Source organism: Dromaius novaehollandiae, chromosome 1, assembly GCF_036370855.1.
Source record: "Dromaius novaehollandiae isolate bDroNov1 chromosome 1, bDroNov1.hap1, whole genome shotgun sequence".
NCBI lineage: Eukaryota > Metazoa > Chordata > Aves > Casuariiformes > Dromaiidae > Dromaius > Dromaius novaehollandiae.
The window spans coordinates 116,587,657-116,611,096 of NC_088098.1; the positions used below are offsets into that span (position 1 = coordinate 116,587,657).

The 23,440-nt window shown below is 44.8% G+C and overlaps 1 protein-coding gene across 3 annotated transcripts in view; it reads left to right on the plus strand.

Annotated features, from left to right (window-relative positions):
* The first annotated feature begins 2,066 nt into the window (after positions 1-2,066).
* HUNK (hormonally up-regulated Neu-associated kinase) overlaps positions 2,067-23,440 on the plus strand; it is a 59,190-nt gene continuing 37,816 nt past the window's right edge. Inside the window, exons 1-2 of one of the 3 annotated variants that reach the window (XM_064524161.1) lie at positions 2,067-2,512; positions 22,557-22,849. In XM_064524161.1, coding sequence (XP_064380231.1) covers positions 2,246-2,512; positions 22,557-22,849 — 560 coding nt within the window. In that variant the 5' untranslated portion in view covers positions 2,067-2,245. The remainder of the gene's footprint in view (positions 2,513-22,556; positions 22,850-23,440) is intronic. The other 2 variants (XM_064524156.1, XM_026103594.2) reach the window with 2 other exon arrangements.

The window sequence follows — 23,440 nt, forward strand, 5'->3', positions numbered from 1 at the left end:
CCCCGCTTTGATGTAGGAAACAGCAATAGATTATCTCTGGGACTGTTCAGATTTGCTGGGAGCCAGCCTCACCAATTCCAGCTCATTTGTTAAGGTCAGGAAGTACTGGTAACAGCGGATAATGTGCTCGAGGAGAAAAACCTTCCTCTCCTAAAAAACCCACCAGGCACTTGCTGCTGTCTGCTCTAGGGATCTCACCTTGCTTTGTTCCCTCTCTGCTCGTGCTATACCTGCCTGATCCCTGGACTGTCGCGTGGAGACCATCAGCATGGCACCGAGGCTGCCTCGCTGTGCACCTCCACTTAGGTTCCTCCGGTGGCAACGTCAGCAGAGGCATCGTTCTCTCAAACTTCTTCCCTCTTCCGAAAAGCCTGGATCTCCTCACTAACGCTGCTTGTAGCACAGCACCACACACACACCGGCACGCCATCACGCAGGCGGCAGGCTTTGGCATGAGGAATATGCAGAATAAGGGGAGGCAAGCGAGGGCAGGACTGGTTTTGCTGCCAGAGAAAGTGTAATGTCAAAGTGCGCCCCAGCCACCAGGAGCACAACTATAGCACAGCAGCCATCACTTCAGGCAGCATGTCACGTTAATGAGTCCCTATGGCGTCCCGCGATGGAGCGAACTGCTCCCCACGTCGCTTGGGCTCCTGGTAAGCACTGAGAACATGTAAGCTTTTATTTGCCATATTTGTAAATGGCTCCAGAGCACGGGTTGAGTGTATACTTTAAAACCAAAAGGAAATTGTCAAAATATTATTGGCTTCAGTGCTTTCCCTTCTGCAGTTTCTGCCTACTGGGACAATATCAGATTTCTATTTCACTTGAAACTCCATCCAAAAACATGTATTTCATGTGTGTGGTGCAGCAGAGCTGCTTCCCGGGCTGCCAGCTATGCAACCACGCTGCCCTTAGCCCCCGGGGGACATTCGGGAGGGATCAGTGCGAGTGCCAGGGAGCTACAGTGGGATGTTGTGGGGTTGTGAGTCGAGTGCCAGGACTTTGTAGCGAGTCTCCTTCACCCCCAGTTCTCCTTCCCCAACTTCTGCCTTTCCGTAGGTGCTCCTCACCACCACCTCCCTGCCCGCCTTCTGCCTAAAGCTCGTCCTGGGCACATCTTCAATCTGGTTAAACGTGGCTTGGGAAGCCTGCACTTACATGGGAGAGACTTCCTCGCGTTACTCATTACAAGCGGTGTGGGAAAATTATCACGTTGATTAGCTCTCTGGCTTAAATTAGGAAATTTTACCGGAATAGCAATGTCAATGAAAGCGGGTGTGAAAGGAGCACACAGCTAATCAGCACCAGCGCCAGCCCAGGCCCTGTCAGCCGTGCGGTTAGACCCCTGCAGCCGAAGGGACCGGACTGGCACAGCTCCACCGGGGAAGTGTTAAAAGTGTCAAGACTGAAGCAAAGGCTAATAGGCAGCAGCATGGAGTAAAATGCGTTTGGTATGTTTAAAGGGTAAAAATCAGAGTTTGTCTATGCTTAAAAAGAGGTGGCACAGCCTGTGCCACGAGAGTCGTACGAGCAAAGCTCTCTAGTGGAAAAAACAGCTTCACATGGTAGAGGAGTGTGATTGCAGTAAAGCTGCGAGCCGTTTTTTGTCGGAGACGACTGCATCTCCGGGAGAGCTTTTGCTGACACAGCTCAGGGCTGCCAGGGCGCGCGTGCTTTTCTCTGCAGAGCGCTAACTAGCGCGGCAGCGGTGACAAAACTTGAAAACGCTGATTAAGCGCGAGGACAAAACCTGGCTCTCCGATTGCTTTCCTGCAGGTATCAGGGTGAAACACAGGCTTTAGGTTACGGTGCCCGGGAGCCAGCGGAGGAGCGACACTGCGACGCAGTAAAAGTTTCACCGCGCCCCCCGACCGCAGCAGCGCCGGCAGCAAAGCGGGCTGCGCGGCGGCGCCGTGCAGGGCTGCCAGGGCCACAGGGCCGCGCTGCCGCACACGCGTGCGCGCACGGGCCGCGCAAAGGTCGCGCAGCGCCCCCGCGGCCGCCGCTCGCCGCCTGGGAGCAGCGGGCGCCGCCGCCGCCCTCCGCTCCCGCCGGCGGCGGCGCTGCGCAGCGCCGGCCCCGCCGCGGCCGAGCGGGCTGAGCGGCGGCGGGAGCCTCCTCGGGGCCGGGCCGCCCCTCCCCGTCGCTGCCCGCCCCTGCGCGGCGGGCGGGAGGGCGGCAGCGCGCAGGCGGCGCGGGGGGCGCAGAGCGGCGCGGCGAGGCCGGAGCCGCCGGCGGCGCGATGCCGGCGGCGGCGGGCGACGGGCTGCTGGGGGAGCCGGCGGCGGTGGCGGGCGGCGGCGGCGAGGCGCGGCGGGCGGCGGCGGCGGCGGGCGGCGAGGGGAGTTTCCTGGCCGCCTGGCTGGGCGCGGCGGCGGCGGCGCCCCGGGAGCGGCTCCGCGACTTCCAGCACACCAAGCGCGTCGGCAGCTACCTGATCGGGCGGAAGCTGGGCGAGGGCTCCTTCGCCAAGGTCCGCGAGGGGCTGCACGTGCTCACCGGGGAGAAGGTACCGCGCTCCGGCCGTCCCCACCCGGGTGTCTGTCTGTGCCTGTGTGCGGGGTGAGATGAGTGCGCCCGGTCTCAGCGGCCGGGTTTCGTCCACCTTCGGCCGTGAAAACGGTGTTTGCAGCGAGTGCGTGCCGAGACGTTGCTCCCCCCACCGCTTTTCTTTTCCTCAGAAACGCGTTTTGAATAGTGGGATAAAAGACTTGTGTCGCTCAGGACCCACCGCTGTCGCTGCGTTTAGCGTGCGGGTAGCGCGGGTGTTTCTTGCCGGTTGAAGTGGCCCGAGGTGCTGCGGGAGGGCTGGGGGCTGGTGCGGGGCGCCGGGCTCGGGGCTGCAAGTTGCGGATGCTGCGCGGCGAAGGGGAGGCAAGAGCAGCTTGTGGGTGCTCTCCCAGGGTATCAGTACGAAAAGTGCGCCGCTGCTCGCTGATTATCCGCTAAGAAAAGTCTCAGCTTTTTGCTCGGTATCCAGAATCTCGTAGCGGAGCCTTTACCCGCCGATCGGGATAGGTCACAACGCTGTAGAGAGCAGCAGGGGTTTAGCCTGGCAGTAAGTAGAGCAAGGACAAGCCAGCTGGGCCCCCCCGATGAAGAGTTATATTGCTCTTGTTTGAGCTGTCTCACTTCTGCCTCCGTTTTATCAAATCGTTAACAGGGGTCTGTCTAAAGCTGGACGCCTTACTGCTGCTGAAAGCTCCTTGGACCAGTAGGGCTAAATACAATATAATTTACCCGGGGGTTAGTGGCACTGTATGTATGCTGTTGTTATGACTGCACCTTTGTGGCATACGTTCCTGCGCTCCCAGGATTTTCTTTTATTTTCTTTTTTTTGTTGTCGTTCCAGTATGTTTGTCTTGGAGTGAAATTTAATATAGGACTCTGAATTTCATCATGAGAAAAATGATAAGGCTAGTGATTGTTATCATACAGGAATGCAAAAAAAAAAAAATTTTGGTTCTCCTCTGTTACCAAGCGTGTGCTTCTCCTTGGTAACCGATACATCCAATGATCCTCTAGTTGATAAAAGGCACATGCACACACACGTCCTTCCCACCTCCAGTTTTTTGGGTTGCTACATTTATCTCAGTCTGTTAAGAGGAAAAAATAAAAAGACCCACCACACACCACTCTGTCTTAGCTCCCAGGCCTGCTTTTTTTTTTTCTTTTCCTTTTTAAATGTCTTGAATAACAGACATTATGACAAAGTGACAGGCTGAAACACTAGGAGAGTGGCACTTTGTTGCTGCTGAGCCCTGATATGTTTATTTGTGGACAGGCAGGATGGTGTCCGAGCTCTGTCGGACCTGATCTTGCACCGTGGGATCAAGGAAGCTCTCGCTGTTGATTTCAGTGGTTAAAAGATCAGTCGCATAGTTTCTAATTTGCTAATTAACGGTCCATCCTCCCAGAAAATCCACCTATTTCATTTCAGCTATTTATGGATAAGCAATGTGAGTTAATGGGTTGGAGATAAGGATTGCTTCAGGTGGGATCCTACCAGCTCAGATGAGTTCCTCCCTCGGAGGGGCGCGATGCCATCCATCCCCCGCACGTGACCCCCTGGGAAGTATTTCACCCCGTGCAGGGAGCTGGTGGACACTCGGCTCTTCTGGGCATATTCCTCTGCTGAGCTTCTCACATGGCCTGCAGCCAAAAGCAGCTGAAACATGCCCAAACTGGATCTGCCTCGCAGCTGCAGGCAGCTCTGCCTACATGGAGCCCACCACAGGCGACTGAGCTCTGACTGTAATATGAGGAAGAGAAGAAAAACATCTGCTTTCCCGGGCTGCTTTCTTGCACAGCGCAAGGCTGTGCTTGAGAGGAGGTTGAGGCTAGCAACTGTGTGAATCAAAGTGGGAAAGGAACTGCGAGGTGGTGCAAAAGTGGGGATCGGTGGCACAGGAGGAGATTCTGGGGGAAGAGGACTTTTTACATAATAAACAGTTTATTGCCATGGCAAAGTCCTTCCGCAGGGGCACGGTGACACAGGAAGGGCCAGGTCCGCTGATACAGCTGTATTTACACCTCCTGAGAAGTCTTGGTGAACGGCGAGCCATGCTCTGAAGAATTAGGTACTGTTTCTTAAGTGCTACAGTGCCGGCATCCAAGCCCAGGTGACAAATGTTTAGCATAGAGCTTCTCGGTGATCAGGTAACCAAAGTCAGGCTGAAGTTAACAGAGCTGTTTGAGACATGCACAAGGAGCTCAATGTGATGGTTGCCTTTTACATCTCTCCCGACCCACCTCCATCCCTCAACTTGTCCCTCTAAGAAGGAGAACCCCCCAGGAGCGACACTGTGCTCATCCGGAGATTAGGGAGAGCGCTGTGCCGTAGCTGCCTGGCGCTGCAGGACCCCATCACTGTTGCGTTGGCGGGAGCCAGAAATTGGCTGCATCCTCTTCAGTGCCTTCGTTTGAAGAAGAAAAGTTAATCTGCAGGAGTGTATTCCTAATGCGCTTGCAAGTGGAGTTCAGTGAAGCAAAACGTGCAAACAAAGCCTTCTCCTGTGGACAGCTTGCTGGATCATTGTAGTTGCTGCATTTTTCTAAGCTGATGTTTTAGGAGCCTATTATTCCAGGATTAGTGCCTGCATGTATTTTGACAGGAAAAAAAAATTGACATTTGATTTCTGTCTTGCAAAGTGGTTGTTGAGCAGGGGCATCACCTAAATTTCAATAAAACTGCCATAATAGTGTAAAGTAGGGGTCTTGCTACTCATGTCTGGTAGCTGTATTGGCACAATCCAAGACATTATGGTCATCAAAGTATCCAACTTCAGCAAGGGGTGCCCAAAGGGGTTCTGATTTGCAGCAGACTTCAGCAACTCTGGAGGAGTTAATACACATTATTGTTTCAGAAAATTGTGTATTTAGAAATGAAATCTGTGGATTAATGAGTCCCCAGCTAGGCTCAGATCCATTGCACTGACACAATGCATTGTACAGAATCAAGGCGATGCAAAGCAAATGCCAAAAATCTGCCATTACCTCACCCTGAAATTGCTAGAAGCTAAAGAGACCTTCAAGAGAGCATGAGATGTTACATATTTGGGGCCAAATGCTAGTTACTTTACCAGCTGCTTCAAGGGCAATTTGATGGATTATACATTTTGAGTAAATTGTGTGGGATTTGAACCAACAGCTTGTACAAGTACCTAAGCACAGGAGGGTGAGCTAAGGTGAGATTCTGAGCCTTAACTGTAAATGTCTTTAGCACTGGATGTTTAAATCACATCTTTTACAGTACTTCTTGTGGTTTATGTTGCCATAATGTCAGGCATGTTATTACTTTCTGGGCTTGAAAGATGTTTGGTAATGCTTGATGCAATTAAATGCATTTTAGCTGAGCATAGGAGAATGTTGAACAGATTACTTTTTTTCCATTGCTTTTGAATAAAAATATCACAGCCTATAATCTGACATTTTGGGATAAAAACCTGATTTGTAAGATCAGTTCAGGCAGTCTTTATTGCTAATCCTAAGGAAACAGTTTCTATGTGAGGAGCAAGCCAATTTAGATTTAAATTGTGGCTGTGAAACCCCGCTGTGTTAGCTGTATTGTTATTCAGCTAATTTTTGGAGCCTGTGCACCATATATTCTCACATTGTTTCAAACCTTGTGCTTAAGGCTCAGAATGGTCAATTACTGGGTAATGGGAATCTGACAGAGGTTGATACTGCAAGATGGTATTTTTTTGTGACTTTAGACAGCTGAAATTACGTTCCTATCAATATATTGTGGGGTTGTATCATGTTCTATCAGTAGACTGAATATATTGCATTATGTGCTGTGGATCCTTGATGAAATGTCTGGATAACCCTATATGGCATTGCAGAATGGCAATCTATTAAGAGTGGAGGATGCTCTAAGGCCAAGGTTTGTACAGACACACTTGAACTGAGGTTGCATTTAACTTCTTCCTGGGATAAGCTTTGTCACTACAGAAATAGTCACGGCAAATTGAATCATTTGATTTCTCATCCACTGAAACGTGTGTTTATCTGTTTCTTTAGCATTATTGTTAAGCTCAGAATAGGTACATTTTTAGTTACAGGTGGTCAAGTGGTTTTCTCTAACAGTGCTAACTATTTAGTGAGAAGCAGCTGCTAAAAATACAGTTTACCAGCGTCTTTTATGAAGGTAAAGCGATTAATGTGAGAAGCAGCTTTTTCCCGGAAAGGTTTGTTTTCAGAATGCCTTTCTGTATTAAAGAGGTGCGTGTGTTGGGGGGGAAATGTGTATTTCAGATCTGGGAAACGCTGGGGTGGGTGATGTAGGCAGAGAGAGCTGGAAGTTCCTATTACACCCCAGTGGGCCCTTCTTGAGCAGAGGAGGTGTTTGCAAAGAGCACCTGCGTAGCAGGTCCCATGGACTCCATCACCTACCAGTGGCGCATTGTTCGGCGTACGGTTTACCAAATTACCCATGCCGCTGCAGCGGGCACGTCTTTGTTCGAACTCTGTGCCCTGCCTTCACCTTCTGAAGCACTCATAGCCCATCACAAGGGAGCAGCGCAGCTCCGAACCCCTTCAGTAGGTGTTGGCTGGCTGGGGCTCTAGCTGGCTTCCAGCAAGCCTAAATGAGATGCAGTCACACCGTCAGCTACAGTCATGCAGGTTACGTGACTGCTCTAAATCAGCCGAGCCAATTGTCTCCCAAAATATTTCCTGTGACTGGGAAGACACAGGCTGTCAATTTAACCAACATTAACATAAGTCAGAGTACTAAGAACTCTGTATACAGGAGTCTGTTCTCTGGAGATATATATATATATATATATATGGATATTTTATATACATGTGTGTGTGTATATATATGTGCGCACACACATCCCTATATATAGTCCTCCTCTCTGCACTCCGTCCTTCCAGTTGCAAACCCTTCTGGCCTCTTGGGTAGCACAGACACTAGGCAGCTCTTACCTGAGCCCATTTGAGCTTTGCTCCGTTGAGCAAAGGTCGTTCTCCTCGGGGTCTAAGTGAGAGCTGCGGCCGTATGGACAGGAGATGGAGTTGTGCTGGGTCCCAGGAAGGAAAGTGAGGACACGCAGTGATGGTTGCTTGCTAGATAGGGAGGCCTGCTCTATTCCTTGGAGGTGGCTCCATGGCAGACACGCTCTCCTGCACTCCTGTCTAGGACTGTTGTTGAGTAGCTTAGTCCCTAAATGGACCTGTTATGAGAAGCAGACTCTGGAGTGATTCATTTTGCATGATTTTTATCTTCTAGCAGCTTTCCCTAGGAAAGGCAACCAACCATTTCGGATAACATAGGCAGGTGGACACAGAAATAGGGACAGAAGTTGTACCAGGGGCTATCAGCAAATGGTATAATGCTATATACATTTTATAAAGTTAGTGTTTTCTCTCCTTGGTTGAATTCACTGTTGGACTGCTTGTTCCACCATTGGGTTCAGGAAATGGAAACTTCCCCTCGTGTGCCATGGCAGGTGAAGTTTTGCCTATGCGCTTGTTCTCGGTGAGCATGCCACCCCTGCAGCATCGCTGCTGTCCCTTTGAGAAACCAGGACCTGGTGGAGGGCTTCTCCTTGTGGATTGCTGTGCCAGGCTTTGCTGTCGTCAACCTCATGTATTCAAATGTCAAGATCCAGGTTTCCCCACATACAGTATTACTGACTTAACAGTTGAAAATTTTGTGGTTACTTATACATAGTTCTTGGATCTTCACCCTTGTCTTCTGATTTCTGAGTTCTGGGGGGCTGTGTGCGCACAGAGGTTGCTTTCAAACTTTCTTCCCAACCATATGGGCTAGGAGCTTACTTTGTTATAAATGAAAGTTGAGATACTAATGTAGTCTCTGATCTTTCAGCTACTTCTCTTTTTCCCTCCCCCCATGTATTGTGAGGTTCCAGATAAAATTGTGAAACTTGAAACCCCTTCATTGCTTTCAGTGGCTCATCGGGCGAAGCCACAGAGCTTTGATTTGAAATTTGCTCTGTTATTATACGTTCTTCCAGCAGTGCTGCTTGTGTATCAGTTTCCTATAGATGCATTTGTGTTCTCCCTTGAAGTATTTAATTAGTAGTTTTCTTGTTGCTTTTTTTTTCTCAACGTCTTTTTGAATTCTATCTGTACCTGAGAAAACCTTGTTTTGAGAAGTACTTACTGTAGATTTGTACAGTGACTTTCTCCCAGGGTGCTGTTTATTAGCAGCTGCTACCTGTTACACCTGGATAATGCATTATTTTGCAACTGTCAATTATCTGCACTGGGGGGATGAAATGAGGGTGTTTCTGCAGCCTTAATTTTGACATTTCCTTGCTTTTATGTGTTCACTTTCACTGCTTCTATGCTATTTCTTTCACAGAAGGATGTATACAGATGCATAACTAACAGTGAAGCTACTAAACATATGCTTGTGTTAACATATGATATTTCAGGAAGTGATTTGAAGGACACTGCCGTGATTCCAGTGACATTAGTAAGGACTTTGCTGGAAGCAGGACTAGGTTTGTTGCTTCATCAGCACAAAGTTCCCTAATAAATATTATGGCGTGTTTAAGCATTTTAAAATAAGGCAGAATAAAGGCCAAAATGCTGATGTGCAATCACCTGCTCAGTTTCCTGTGATCACCTGCTGAAAGTTTTTTCATCTGGAGAATAACCAGTCACAACAGGCACTTGCTATAAAGCCCTGCTCTTCCTCTAACCCTTGGTCATTCTACATTGCTTGCTTAGAGTAAGCAGAACAGTCTTTAGTAGCCTGGAGAGCTTGTTCGTTACTGCAGTCTGTCTTCGAGGAAGATTGTTTTAATATTTTTCAGCTGTGGCTTACAACATGTTCTGCAATGAGCTGAATTGATGCACATGTGGCAGTTGCTTATCCTCTTGAGATAATCTGCTTTCAAGTTTACATTCAGCAGTTTTAAGGACGTCACTAACAGTGCATGTCAGCAATGTGCTGCTTTTCATATGGACCATTATAATTTTAGTGGCATATGCAGGACTGAGGGAAGCCATGTGTTTAGGTTGAATTGACACCAGGTGTAGTTCTTATGTGGTGCTCACATCTGGGTCCTCGTATTTGTTCTTGCAATTTTTGTATTTTTAACATTTTTAATGATGTGTAAAACTGTGTGCCTGTTTTTGTAGGCATGTGTTACCTATAAATGTCTTGCTAATTAAAACATGTCTTGCTTTCTACATCTTGGAGTGCACCATATCTTTTTAAACTAACGAGCCAGAGAATGCTACTACATCTTCATGTATTTCAACAGACATAACACATTAAACTTCTTTGCCCCTCTGCTGTAGTGAATTATTTGTTAGCCTGCACTCAGGAAAATGGAGGTTATTAATGTAGAGCACTTACCCTTCACAAGAATATAACTTCATAAGTAAAGCAGTCATGAGATGTTGTGACAAACCTTCTAGCAACTGAAGGGTAATAGTCTGTCTTAAAAATTGGGCTGTTGTCTTGTATAACCAACAATATAAAAATGACCTGAGAGTTTATATATAGTTTTACACTTCAAGGTCTTGGAGGAGTATCTAAAACTGTCTAAAGCCAATGATTAGGTAAATACCAAATGGAAGAAGAACAATGTGGACTGCTATGTTGGTGCTTACCTGGCAGCAAGGGATACAACTGAACCAAAGGAAACTGGTACTGGCTAGACTCAGACTATCCTGTGTACTCTTCTGCTTATAAAGTAGTCAAACTTTGCATTATTTCCATTCCAGACTGGCTTAGCTACTATTTTCAGATAAGTTAAGGAACAAAAGAACCCAAACCACTTAAATCTCTAAACTCTTTCTGCTCTCTAAAACTCTTTCTGCTATACCTTCCCAATGTAAGTCTGTTGGCTGGGTTCCTGGTGGATATGAACTTAGTGGTTCCAGTGTTAATGCTGCTGAAGTGAACCGAGTAGTTTCTTCTGGTAAATTTTACTGGAGTAGGAGAGAAGGCTACAATCACAAAGGAGGCGCTGGCGTCTGTGCCAGGACAGAGGTCTCTGGTACCTGAATCAGTGCAAAGACTGCATCTTCATCTGGACTTAATGTTGGTGCCTGCAGGGAACAGTCTAACCTCCTTCTCATGGAGGGCAGGACCCTATGAGGAGTTAACATGGTCCATGAAGGAGAGCACCTACAAAAAATAAACAGCAAGATGGTGTTGCACTGAAGAGAGATTCCTTTTCTGTGAATGCTGTGCTCCAGTCTTGCACTACCCAGCTCTAAGAAACACTTCTAATGTTAGACCCAATAGTGCAGTTCTCAGTTGTAGTATGAGATCAGTATTACTAGTGCTATGAGGAAAAAAAAAATACTGCCATGAAGAGAGCTAAAAAAAGATAAGTTATACATAATAAAGTTCCTTTGCTCTCTGCCTGTTGTCGAAGATTGTCATGGAAACATTTTTTTCAGGAATAAATTTATTTTCTGTGAATAATGTCCACAGAGCTAAGAGAACATATATAAAAAATTATACTTTATTGGAAACACCCTTTTCCCGGCTCCCAATGATTGTAAACATTTTATCTCCTGGCTTTTAAACCACTATGAAGGACAGTATTGCCTGGGCCTCAGAAGCAGCAGCTCTTGTTGTTTTAATAGGCATCTTTTATTTTATTTTGATTTTTTTTCTTGCAAAACCATAAAGCTATATTGGTATTAAAGCATTTTAAATTAGGGACTCTTGGTCTTCCATATGTCTAGTTATGCATTTGATCACTAAAATGTGAAACAGGGACTATTTAATAAGAAACATATTACAAGTCCACAATCATGAAAACGGGAAGAGGCATAAGTAAGGTCTCTCACATAAGGATTGGTGTTGGAGGAATGTTGCTTGGTATCATTTCTCTGCTTTTGTTTCTCCACAAGTAATCTGAGATCTTCATCCATCTCGCTGTGACAGAAGAAATTTTCAGCATTAAAAAGGCAAGTTATACTTTATCAGAAACAGCTGGATAGGATATAGTTCATTTGTGACCGAGGCATAAACCATGCCTTGCTGTATTTTAGTTCTTGCTGTTTCTTGTTGTTCTTCCAGCTTAGCAAGACCCCGTCTAGGTGAAGAGGACCTCTGTTTTCTAGCAGTTGCCACACTGGCTTCATCTGTGACAAATTGCATGTAGCAATCAACTCTGGTCAACATGAAATAAGGACTTTGCTTGTCTTAACGGGTTTTCCATCTGCCACTGTGCCTGCACATCAGGCTCCCCATGCATTTGTGTAACAGTTTCTGGAAAACCTCCATCCTGTTAGTTGTTATACCTTGAGCTCCGAAGAGTTTTCATACTGAGTGATGGACAGTGTTATAGCATGTCAGTTCTGCATCATGAATGATGGTCAAAAAGCCCTTTTTTGAAAAACAGCTGCTATTTCAGGCATTCAGGTATATGCTTTCTTGCCCTAGGTGACTCAGGCCTAGAGGCTGCTTTTGACAGGCTTGTAAGGATTTCTTCTGGAACCCCTTTATTGCATCCTCATTTATCTCTGCATCTGACTTTCTGCTGCCACTAGCTCCATCAGTCTGTGCCTAATCTCTCTTGACTTGTGTACGTATCTTTAGAGGCCGGGGAGGTAAAAATGTACTTCTGTCCCTTGAGGACGCGGTTACTGCCATTCCATTAATTAGATGACCAAGAGAGCACTGAAAGGTCACAGGAGCTGGTTTCTTTTTGCCAGCAGCTAGATAGATCCCATCCGTGACCCCTTCAGGGTGAGTCGTGTTGCTTCCCACACGTGTGACTGTGCTGTAGCGGTGCAAATTCCAGCTTCCCAGGCTGTGCTGTTCCCTCCTGTGCTGTTCTCTGGCTGCCTGACATCCATGTATAATATGAATTTCTGCTGCTTTGGACCTACAGGACCAAGCAAAAGTGTAATTCATGGGGATTTTTGTTCAGAAAGTCTGGGAAGGGGCAGAATTACCACCCTTGCTTCTCTCAAAACCATCTCCTGTTGGTCACTTTGCTATAAAGGTCTGGCCATTTCAGATGGCGCAGTTATTAGTAGATAAGAATATTTCTTTCTTTCAGTTGTTTGCAAATGGAGTGAAGTAGAAGGGAGGAGACAGCAGACTTTATGGAAACAGCAGAGCAGGAGTATGTCCAGGAGAGGATAATAGAAGTCATCCATGAAGTGTGACATGAAGTTATCCATGAATATGACACAAAGTAAAAAGCATTTTGAAGAGTAATATGACAGAGAACAGCTCTCCTTCAATGAAGCTGAGCTACTGCATGGAAATGGGCCACCTCAGATGAGACACCAGCTGTGTGTCAAATCAGCAATTTCCTCCACTCTGTTTCCTCCCTTCCTGACTTAGGTATGAGAGAGGAGGAGGAAGAACTGCAGAAAAATGGGCAATAGCCTGCTGTGTGAAGGAGCACTAAGCCAGAAAGTGAGGAAGCTCGTAGGGATCTGTGCATGCAGTCTCACAGAGCTGACAGTTTTAAGACTTTTGTGTCATCTGCCCTTGCTGCTGTTGGATGGGAGCAGCTGTAGAGGACATTCTTACACTAGTGTCTTGACACACCAAAAATCTCACTCCCCATGGAAGCACTACCTTGACTGCGCTGATGAAATAGGCAGCAGGGGTGTGGGTGAGCTGGGCTGTTTGCATGAGCATCGATATTTGAATGACTTCTCATGATACTTCACATCTTTTGTACTGGGGAGCTCAAGCAAGGATGTCGGAGAGAGCTTTTAAAATTTACATTCCTTGATGTAATTGTCGATGGCTCCTAGAGCCTCTTGCTTAGGTCAGCCCCAGTCCTCATCTGCCATGCTCTGCTCCTCTCTGTGCTGAGACCAGAAAAGGATTCTCCGCACGGGTGCAGGCATTAAAGCCAGGATGGATCACTGTAATCATCCGGCCTGATGTTCTGCGCTTTCTCCAGAAGTGTCTGTGTCTTGTCAAGCTGTCGCATACTTTGAAGGGGGGGGGGGGTGAAGGGGAGGAGAGGAAAACGTACGTTCACCTCCGTAAATTAAGATGTTCCTGTCATTACTTCACCACACCTAAAAACATGCATCATATTTATAAGCCTGAGTTTGTCCAACTTTACCTTTCGGGAGGCTTGTTATATTTCACTTGATTAAAGAGCTATCTGTTATTAGAAGACCCTTTCTCATGTAGTTACTTGCAGAAAATCCTCCAGTCATTACTTAATGTTTTCTTAACTGACCGAAGCTGAAGCTTAGGTCTGGGACCTCAGGCTGTTCCTGGAGGTCTTTTCAGAACTGTTTCCAAATTTTCAACATCGTCTTTGAAGTACTGGAACCAGAACTGGATACAGTAATCTAAGAATAGTCCCCTAATGCCACGGACAAGAGTAATTAATACCTTTTCTTACTTATCAACTGATCCATCCTGCTTACGCTTTTTAGGATTATGCTCATTAAGTTATCTGTGGCATCAAGAGGGTTCATCTTCATTTACTTATCTAAAGTATTCCTGAATCCTTTTCCGCACTGCTGGATACTGTTGTCTTTAGTGTGTAGGTAATGGAAAAAATTTTTTCTTTTATCTCTTAATGATTTGATTCTTTTCATTCAGGCTACCTTGAATCTGAAGCATATGAGTGAGCATACTCTGACCTACTATGTGTATTCTTCTTTAGATGCTGATTTAAAGCTTTCTTGACTGTCTAGTCTGCCACCAAAGAGTGGTCCCCTGCCTGCTGAGACAGTTTAAACCATATTCTTCTCTACAGCGGCTGTTTTTGTGTTGTGAAGCCCAAAACTCCTTGCTCACACTGTCAGAGGCTTTGAAGAGATGAGAGTACTTTAAGAAAAATGACTCCTCTTTACCTTTTTAATTTTTGTTTTTCATGAATGCCAGAGAAAATTCAAATAAAGAAATATGCAAGTCAGCTGTCCTACAGAGTAAACACAAAAATTCTCAAAGACTGAACATCATCATTTAAGTGTTAAGCAAAGAGATGGTACTGCTTATTTAATGTCAAATCTTAATGCATCTCTAGTTGTGTAGCTATGGAGAAACCTTTCCAGAATGCACACCCATGCACACACATGTTGAAGTCTGTTCCTCCTACTCCATTTTTAGTAAGCATACAAGGTAAGTATAACAGGTATCAGAGGTTTATGACTGGTAATTCTTTTCTATCCTTGATCAAGCAGAACAGGTATTATTCTTGTAGAGAAGTTTTTGTAGGTTTAGATTGTTGCTGATTTCTTTGAAATGAATAGCTGAGCTGTAAACGGAAGGGATAACACCTGGTTATCTTTTTTGTGAAGCTTTCGGAGATCCTCTGCAATTTTCTTTTAAATCAGTTCTTGAAAGGTGACTAGAGTGCTAACATTTGTTAAGGAAATGGGATGCCAAGCAGGATAGCCAAAGGGGATTCCACCAAAAATGCCACCCCGGGAGCCTCTGAATTGGGTGATCTGGGCTGCAAGGTAATATGCTAAATGCCTCACTTCAGGCATGTTAATTTTTCTTTAGTTTCATCATGTTTTCTCCCATGGCGAAAGTTAAATTTGTGTTTCCATGATGATGTCTTGATTCATCCATGCCCATCTTCTCTCTGTCTTGAGTGGAAGTTGTGCAGTCCTTTCTGTAGGTGCACAGTTCATTGATTTATGGAATACATCTGCTTGGACAATCCTTTTCTTAAATCCTTTATTTCTGAAGATAATTGGAATTTGCTGCTTAAAAAGTTATTTCTTTGCCATACTCTAAAATTTGCTAAGTTTTAACAGCTAAAGCAAAGAATAAACACTATCCAGTGAATGAGGTCTACATTTTCTAATCCTTGGATTTGGTTATGAAAAGTGACTTTTATTTTGCATGCCTGATTTATTGCGTGCCCCAACTGAGATAGCCTTAAGGGGATTGCTTTCAAGAAAGGCTGAGAATTGCACGTACTTCAAAGTTAGGTCTGTTTTATATGATTTGAATTGGCCACCCAAAATCACTGGTCAGTTGTGAAAATCTCCGATTTTTTTTGTAGTGAGAGCAGCGGTAAATACAAAGCAAGCTACAAGTGATGCCAGACTGCTGTCATCAAAAGGAAGGAAGAACAGAAAACTAATTCATCAAACTAGTCTTCTAGGGCACCTCAAAAAAGAACTTGAGCTGGGCAATACATAGTATGGCTCTTTGTCTCGCTCTGCCCACTAAGCTTAAATATATATATATATATATATATATATATATATATATATATATATATATATATATATATGTATTTTTGGTCTTTAAGCAGATAGGATTTTTTTTATCAGACAGTAAATATTTGTGGGTTTAGATGTAGGAGTCCCAGGCTCGGGCCGGGCTGTTGCCAGCCCATCCAACCGTGTCCCATAGTCTGGGGCTCTGCACTCTGTGCGAGTGGTCGGGGTGCGCCGGGGACAGTGCTGAGACCTGCCACTGCTGGCAGCACTGGCACTGTCTCCAGCAGCATTGCCAGAAACAATCTCTGGCAATAAATAAATAAATAAAAATTATGTATCTCTGCAGTAATCCATAGTTGAAGTTTCGCATCTCACGTTGTGTTTAATTCTGCAGGCCAAGTCCCACCGTGCTGGTTGGATTCTTATTCAGACCAGTTTCCTCTCCATTCAGTCGGAGCTCTCTTTGGCAGAGGACTGCAGCAACTGACTTCCTCTTATTTAGAGTTAGGAGAGAATTTGCAGAAAGAAACAAAATGGAATGATTGGATAAGTGGGGAAACTTTAAAAAAAAAAAAAAAGTCCTCAAAATGTCAGGCCCTGATTTTGCAAGGTCACGTGCAGTCTGCATTTCCTCTGTAAAGTTAAGCATATTATCACTTTATTTTGCAGGCTGAGGCTGTTATTGTGCAGCTTTTTTTAGTTGCCATTGCAAGTATCTGACATCAGTTTTGTCCAAGACCTCTTGACCTTGTCTCTGCAAGCGTGCCATAGAGAAAACCTGTTTTCTGGCAAACAGGAAGGCTTGCTTCCACTGAGATGCATCCTTCTGCCAAGGGACAGCCTGTGTAAAAACATGCAGTCTGGCAAGCGAGAAACCCAAGGCTGAATTCAGAGCTGGGTTTCCTGAGGGAAGGTCAGGAAACTGAAGTCACTAATAGTCATGTGGTTGTCACTTAGTTTTTATTCAGATGGAATAATATCACATCCTAACAGGATCCAGTCTGAGATTAATCTGAGAGAACTTGGTAGAGGAATAGATATTTTTACTGTAAAACCATAGATTGAATAAAACTTTGTTGCTAAAAAAAAATCTGTTGCTTTCCATTAGTTTTGTATATATTTGAAAAGCAGTTCCACAGCAACCTTGGCTTGCCTCTCCGTCCCCAACATTCTTACTCTTTTTGTGTTTAACTTCACCCTGGTATCCAACATTTCATTTCCCACTGGCAAGACATTACAGGAATGCCATGACTTGAATTTCTTCTTGAAGCACAGCAGAGGTTTAGGTGGGAAAATACAAGATTTTCAGAGCAGGTTTTGAGCACCGAGCGGTATTTATGGAGGACTGGGCTAGAGAAAAATCCCACTCTCGGTGAGACTGAGCCCCACTCTGACAAGACCATATTGCTTTTATCTTGCTGTAGAGCAGTAAGGCAGCAATCTAAATAGACCTTTGCATGTCCACTGGATAAGGAAATGTTTTTTCCTTCACTAATGAAAGCACTACATTTTTGACCCATGATTTTTCAAGATGTCATAGTGGAGTTATTTATAACCAGCAGAAGGGGAGCGGGGAGAAGATCACTTTGACTTGTGCCCACTGAGCACCTGGAAGCTCCTTCTCCCCGGCACAACACATCAATCACTGCCTTGTGGCTTTGGCTTGCTGTCAGGGAGCAGATCTGTGCAGCTGCCCGTTGAACCTGCGAAATGTGCCTCGTGCCTAGGCATATGGATGCTGTGCTGGGGCTTCGCTCAGGAGACAGCTGTGCCAGCCCAGAAGAAACCTAGCTGAATGCTAGATTAGCTCGGGACGAGATGTACTAGAGGAAAGGCAGTTATTTCCAGCAGCAGGATACTGGATGGGGAATGCTTCCCAGGGGGTGGTCTGACTATTTGCAGGTCTAAAGGCAGGATCCATCCATTAGGTAAGACTTTCCCCTGGTAATAATGTTTTTCACCACTTCTCATTTGGGGAAAATGAAGGGGGAGGATGGAGGCGGTCAGGAGAAAACAGGCATTATGTGTCCTCACTTAGGATCATAGGATAACTCAACATTTCCTCTGAGCCTCCTTCCATGCCTTGTTGCAATTTTTGAGAGATCCTTCTGTGCAGAAGGACAGAGGACAAATCAGCAAACAGCTGTTGAACTTGGTTTATCCTTATCTTCACTTCCTCGAGTTTCATAAGATTCATTTGGGCTTGATTTGGCCTCTTTCTGTGCATCTCCAAACCCTCTGCAGCATGCATACACCCGTCTTTTGCTACTCTTTTGGACCAGCGTGGTTAACCAGAAACTTACGGTCTTACAAGTTGTCCTGACAAGGAGGAAGTCGGAGTCAATGTATACCTGTTTACAAAGAACATGCAAAATGTGTTTTCTGTGGACACAGCAGTGATCTAGCAGCAGAAGCCCCAGCTCCCAGCTTTCTCCAGGCAATATCCAGCCCTTTAAACTGTCTCCTTTTGCTTTTTCTCGGGGCCTTGCTCTGACTGCTTCTGTGCTGTTTAGTGCCCATCAACTTTTTTTTGTTGTTTGATCTTTTTTTTCTTCCATTCTTGCAGATTCACAGATCCTCTTAAAACACTCGCTGGCAAAAATCCTCCGCCCATATGTGTCGAACGTGTGCCTTTGTTTGGGTGATGACACGTGCCCATATTTGCTGCTGCTGTTTCAGTTGCTTCGTTCTGTAAGCAATGTTACTGTTTCCTACAGCTATCTTTAGAGAATAGTGGTGTTTACACTTCCCCCTCACCTCCATTCCAGTACGGTTTAGCCAAATCTGAACTATTTTAGGGTTACGATCAAGAGAAGCAGCGATTGCTCATATGATGTGTCACACCATGAACTTCAGGAAAGCAATTCATTCTAACAGTGCAATTCTAGGACTCTGGAACCAAAAATATGGCCTATTACTCATCTTTGTATCTCATAACACGGAATAACCTAAACCGTTTATTTATTTACACAGCAAAGATTTAGCCAAAAGCAAAGTGTTGAATGTCAAGAGCCACTGTTGCTACATATTCAGAGTAATTACTTGCTTTATCATTTATTTATTATTTCTCTGCCAATGTTGGCTGAGAATTCCAGAGGTGAGATAGGCAGGCTGCAGGCAGTGCAGAGGCAAAGAGCCCCTGCTCGAAACCTGGGGGAGCAAAACAGAATAATTGGCATGTCCTGAGTAATTTTGAAAACTTCAGTGCATTTATTTCATGTTTAGCTAACATCCGCTGTGTTTTCTGTAGTGAATGCTTTTTTTCCTTCTGCATGAATGAAGTTTGCAGGTGCATATTCACATATATACACAGCCTCCTACATGGTATATATTAAATGCATTGGGGCATGTTCTGCGTTCACTTACATTGGGATAATTCTAGATGAACTCAAAATCAAGGGTACTGAGCCAAGTCATCCCTGGAGTAACTGAGTGTAAGGTTTGGCCTTTAGTTTTTCCTCTGTATGCTGCAAAACAAATTGTAAATCAGAGGAAAAACCAAGAAACCCAAACAAACAAAAACCCACCAAACCAATGCTCTGCCTCCGGGTGCTGGGCCTTTTTCACAGGGATCCAGTTCATTCAGGAAAGCAAAGTGATCCTAGAAGAAAGCGCAAGCAAAACAAGCAGTGCAAGGGAAAGGATGTTGATAGGTGCACAGGAAAATACATGAAAGGGACAGTAAGGAAGACCACCTGGGAGGAAGAGAGTCAGAGACACAAAAGCTAGAAGAAACTATTATGGAGAATCTATATATGGAAATTGATAGTAGGCTGTTTGTATGTTTGGATCAACTACAGTTTTTTTCTGTAAATATATACAGATTTCTTTAAAGATCCTGGGTTTTGAATTCTCCCTGAGATGGAGAGGAGGCATCTGTCAGATGTTTCTGTGGTGCCCTGTGCCTATGGAACTCGGAGAAAGAGGCACAGTCTCATTCATGTTCCACCCCAGCAAAAAGCAATGTTGCACAGAAACTAGTTTCCTGTCTGGTGTGGGAGATGTAAGTCTCCCGTAGTCTTAACTGGTGTTTTATTCTTCTCTTTCCCCTATGCAAAGCTGCTTTCTGTTAGCCGTGGCTGTGGGTCCCTCAGATCCAATGCAAGGGACATTGAAGGGGGAAAGATAGCTCAGAATAAAGTGTGGATCTGCAAGCAGCTTTCTTGTGTGCTGGAGTACGTAGGGGGCCTGAACAAGGATCTGTCAAAATCAAGGAGAGAATTTGTCCGTGAGGCATAGATTCCTAATTCTTCGTGATAGTGAAAAAGTCATCAAGTTGTCAAATAGTGGGCTCTAACTCCTGTGTTCAGGTGTTTGCCCCTGCTCCTCACAGGCATGCTCAGCATTTGTAGGAGACGCTCATGTGTTCAGCGCTGCGCTTTTTTAGTCAATAAGTTGGGAATGGCTTACTCATATGGATAACAGAGGATTCGCAGAATGCTTCAGAAAACAGATTACTGTTCCGCAGTGTTAATACTCCGTATTTTGTATCCTGCAGCTGTAGAAAATATTAGCATTTTATGTTTTTTTTAAAAAAAACTCTTGCAGAGATTATATTGTGCTGCCAGCAAGCAAACTGGCATATCATGTTTCTGTAACCCATGAATTTGTTTGTCCTCACCAGAATAACTTCTGTGGTTTGCTGTCTAAATAATCTATGCAAGCCTCTCTTCTTGGTCTTATCTCATCAGATGGAAGAATGTACTAATTTAAGACTGTTTCCTTGGTGAATCACCTGAGGCTTTCAAAAATGGTTAAGTTAAGCTCTGATTTTCCCTGTTGTCTTAGCTTACAATTAAATGATCTTTCTTTAATGTGACTAGTCAGGAACGTAGCTTCCAGGCATTTTTGGTTCTAATGCTACGGTACAATACTCTGTCTCTCACCCAGGTAGCTGTCTGGAGCGTGGTGTTTAGTCTTATCTTTATATCAAGGGCATTTCATTAGAATAGTCTTTTAACAGCAGAAATGCATCTAGCTAGTAATGTATCCAGTGGTACTGACTTCTTGTTTTTTAAGACAAATTATTAAGCCCAGACTCCTGTAGTTTTATTCTTTAGTTCCTGTACTGATAAAACTTGACATGGATTCGAGGGATTTTTGTCAAAGGTTCTGGGTCCATTTTTGTTGTCATACTTCCAAATCATACTTTTGTGTGTGTGTGTGTATGTGTTGTCTTTTTTAAAGGAAAACCAAAAAGTTCACCTTTCCTTTCCTTGAAGAAAAAATACAAGACTGATCAAACTGGGAGCTGCCGTGTGCTTGATGTGTGCTTGGCACTTGCTCAGGCTAGGAAGGTGGCCTGATATGTTTTGAATAAAGTCATCTCCCTGTTGCCAAAGGCTTGCCAGCCCACAGTACCGTGAATTATAACAATGCAGCTGGCAGTAGCTGAAAGTGAATTTGCTGTGACTAGTTCATCGGCCCTGCGGAGAGGTGTAGTACACGAGCTGGAGTTGGAAGGAAGTCTGTTTTCCCTTGTGCTATTATCTGGGTATTGAGAATTAGCAGTTAGGTCAGTAAAACTCCGAGGTGTTCCCCATGTTTATTATTTCTTCTCCTTGTAGGAGTAAGGTAACGGGGGAGATCCTCCAAATAAAGATGCGCCGTGAAGATGTGAATGTAGCATCTTTCTTCGCATGTCCCTCTAGGAGGGCAGCGGGATTGTGCCATTTTGCATGCACTTTGTTGGACCCGTACCCGTGCAAAGAAGACCCCTTCACATCTGGTTCATGTAAAATTCAGCGTGGTGCGGGAATACCAAGTGCTGCTTTTCCCCCCACCTCCCTCGTCCTGACAAGCAACCAACCATCGCACCAGTAGCGATCAGCGAGCGGCTGGGCCTGGGTGCCTGCGTTACAGGGCTTCCTTTGTTGCGGCGCGTGGGAGGAGGGTTCGGCGGGGCCCTTTGTTCCGCAGCTGGCATCTGCCGCTACATCATTGTCTGGTGCAGATGACCTGGAAGTCTGCGGCACCCAGGCTAAATAAGAGATCTTGGAAAAATAAGGTCCTATACATTTGAAGCAGACAATGGAGGCGACATACTTTTCGTTGCAACTATTTAGTGAATCCATCAAAACAATAAAAGGAACCAGCTTCTTTAAACATAGAGTGATATCCTAGCCCGTCCTGTCCTTTTGTTCTCGTGGGGTGTGCTTGCTGCACCAGAAATAAGAATGAAAGCATTTTGATAGGAGCTAGCAAATACTATCTTACAGACTGTGATATAGAATCTCCTTAGTTTTATTATATGCTTTCCCTGTGGGCTCCATTTGAGTTGGACAGCTCTGAGTAGATGTGCAGTTTAGAACTTGCGTGAAACAGATTTGCCTTCTTGCACTTTGCAAAGTTATTGGGTTCTAGAAGAAGCAAGAGGATCATCTTGCACATATGTTTTAAAACAGAATAACAAATGGGCCAAGTGCATGGTACCAAAATAATTTAATTTTTCATAGTGTGTGTGTACATATATATATATATAGTTATTATTTTTAAATCACGCAAAACTGATATTTGACTATAGTTTAAGGAACTTGTCATGGGAGCATATTATCTCAAATCACAAGTCCAAAGCTAGAAACAGCCAAAAATGATACTTACCACATCTCAGTGCCAGCATGAAGGCTTTCTGAGAAAATGGTTGCAATAGATGTCCTGCATTAAGTGTACTAAGTATTTGAGTATGGTTACAGAGATTGTCTCCTCCCCTTTGTTACCTATTTCCTTGCAATGACTTTCGTCAGTCATCCTACAAGGGGATAAAGAAAGAAGTTCAGCTGTGGGAGAAGCACCTATTTCTCTGTGCTGGGCAGTTGTACCTGAAATGACGCATCAGTTGAGACTGACATCCTTTGATTTATTTTGCAGCTGTTTGTGCAAGGTTAAAGCCATAAATCACTGGCAGGACTAATAACAACCCCCTCTCCTCTGTTTCTCATTAGGTGGCAGTGAAAGTAATTGACAAGAAAAGAGCCAAAAAGGACACCTATGTCACCAAGAATCTGCGACGGGAAGGGCAGATCCAGCAAATGATTCGCCACCCCAATATTGCTCAGCTGCTGGATATACTGGAAACTGAAAACAGCTACTACCTTGTCATGGAGCTGTGCCCTGGTGGCAACTTGATGCACAAGATCTATGAGAAAAAAAGACTTGAAGAGCATGAAGCACGCAAATATATTAGGCAGCTTATTCTGGCAGTAGAGCATCTTCATCGGGCAGGAGTGGTTCACAGGTAATCTTAACCTCTCTGTTAAAATTTATCTAAGAGTCTCTAAGTGGTATTTCTTATTTCTGCATGTATTTGTATAATAAGCAGATGCCATTATAAAAATATATTCCAGCCATCTTTTTGGCTAATTTGTCTAATTTTGGACAATAGAAAGTATCTCCAAAAAGCACTTAAATAAGTGTGTAACTTCAGGTGAGCACACGGGAGCCTTGCTGACTCCATGGTGTTAAAGATAGTCCTGTGCTTTGCAAAGGTAGGTCTCCTTTCCTCCGAATAGTACTATTTTGCCTCTTTAAAGCTTTGTACTGTCATTTACTAAGGAATGTTTTCACTGTCTTTGAGGAGGTTGTTTTACCTGTGTTTCACTGGTGGAAATAAAGCAGTGTAGTGGAGTGAACTGATTTGCCCAAGGCCCCCCAGTTGCTTAGCTGGGACAAAGCCAGAACTGGATCAGAGAAGATCACACTCTTGCTCCTCTGCTCTTTCCACTAATTATATCCCCCCCACAGAACTTCACAGGACTGAAAAATAACAAAGCAAAATACAGAGTGTGGAACTGCTCAGTTCATCTCTCAGTGTCTTCTCAGGAGGATT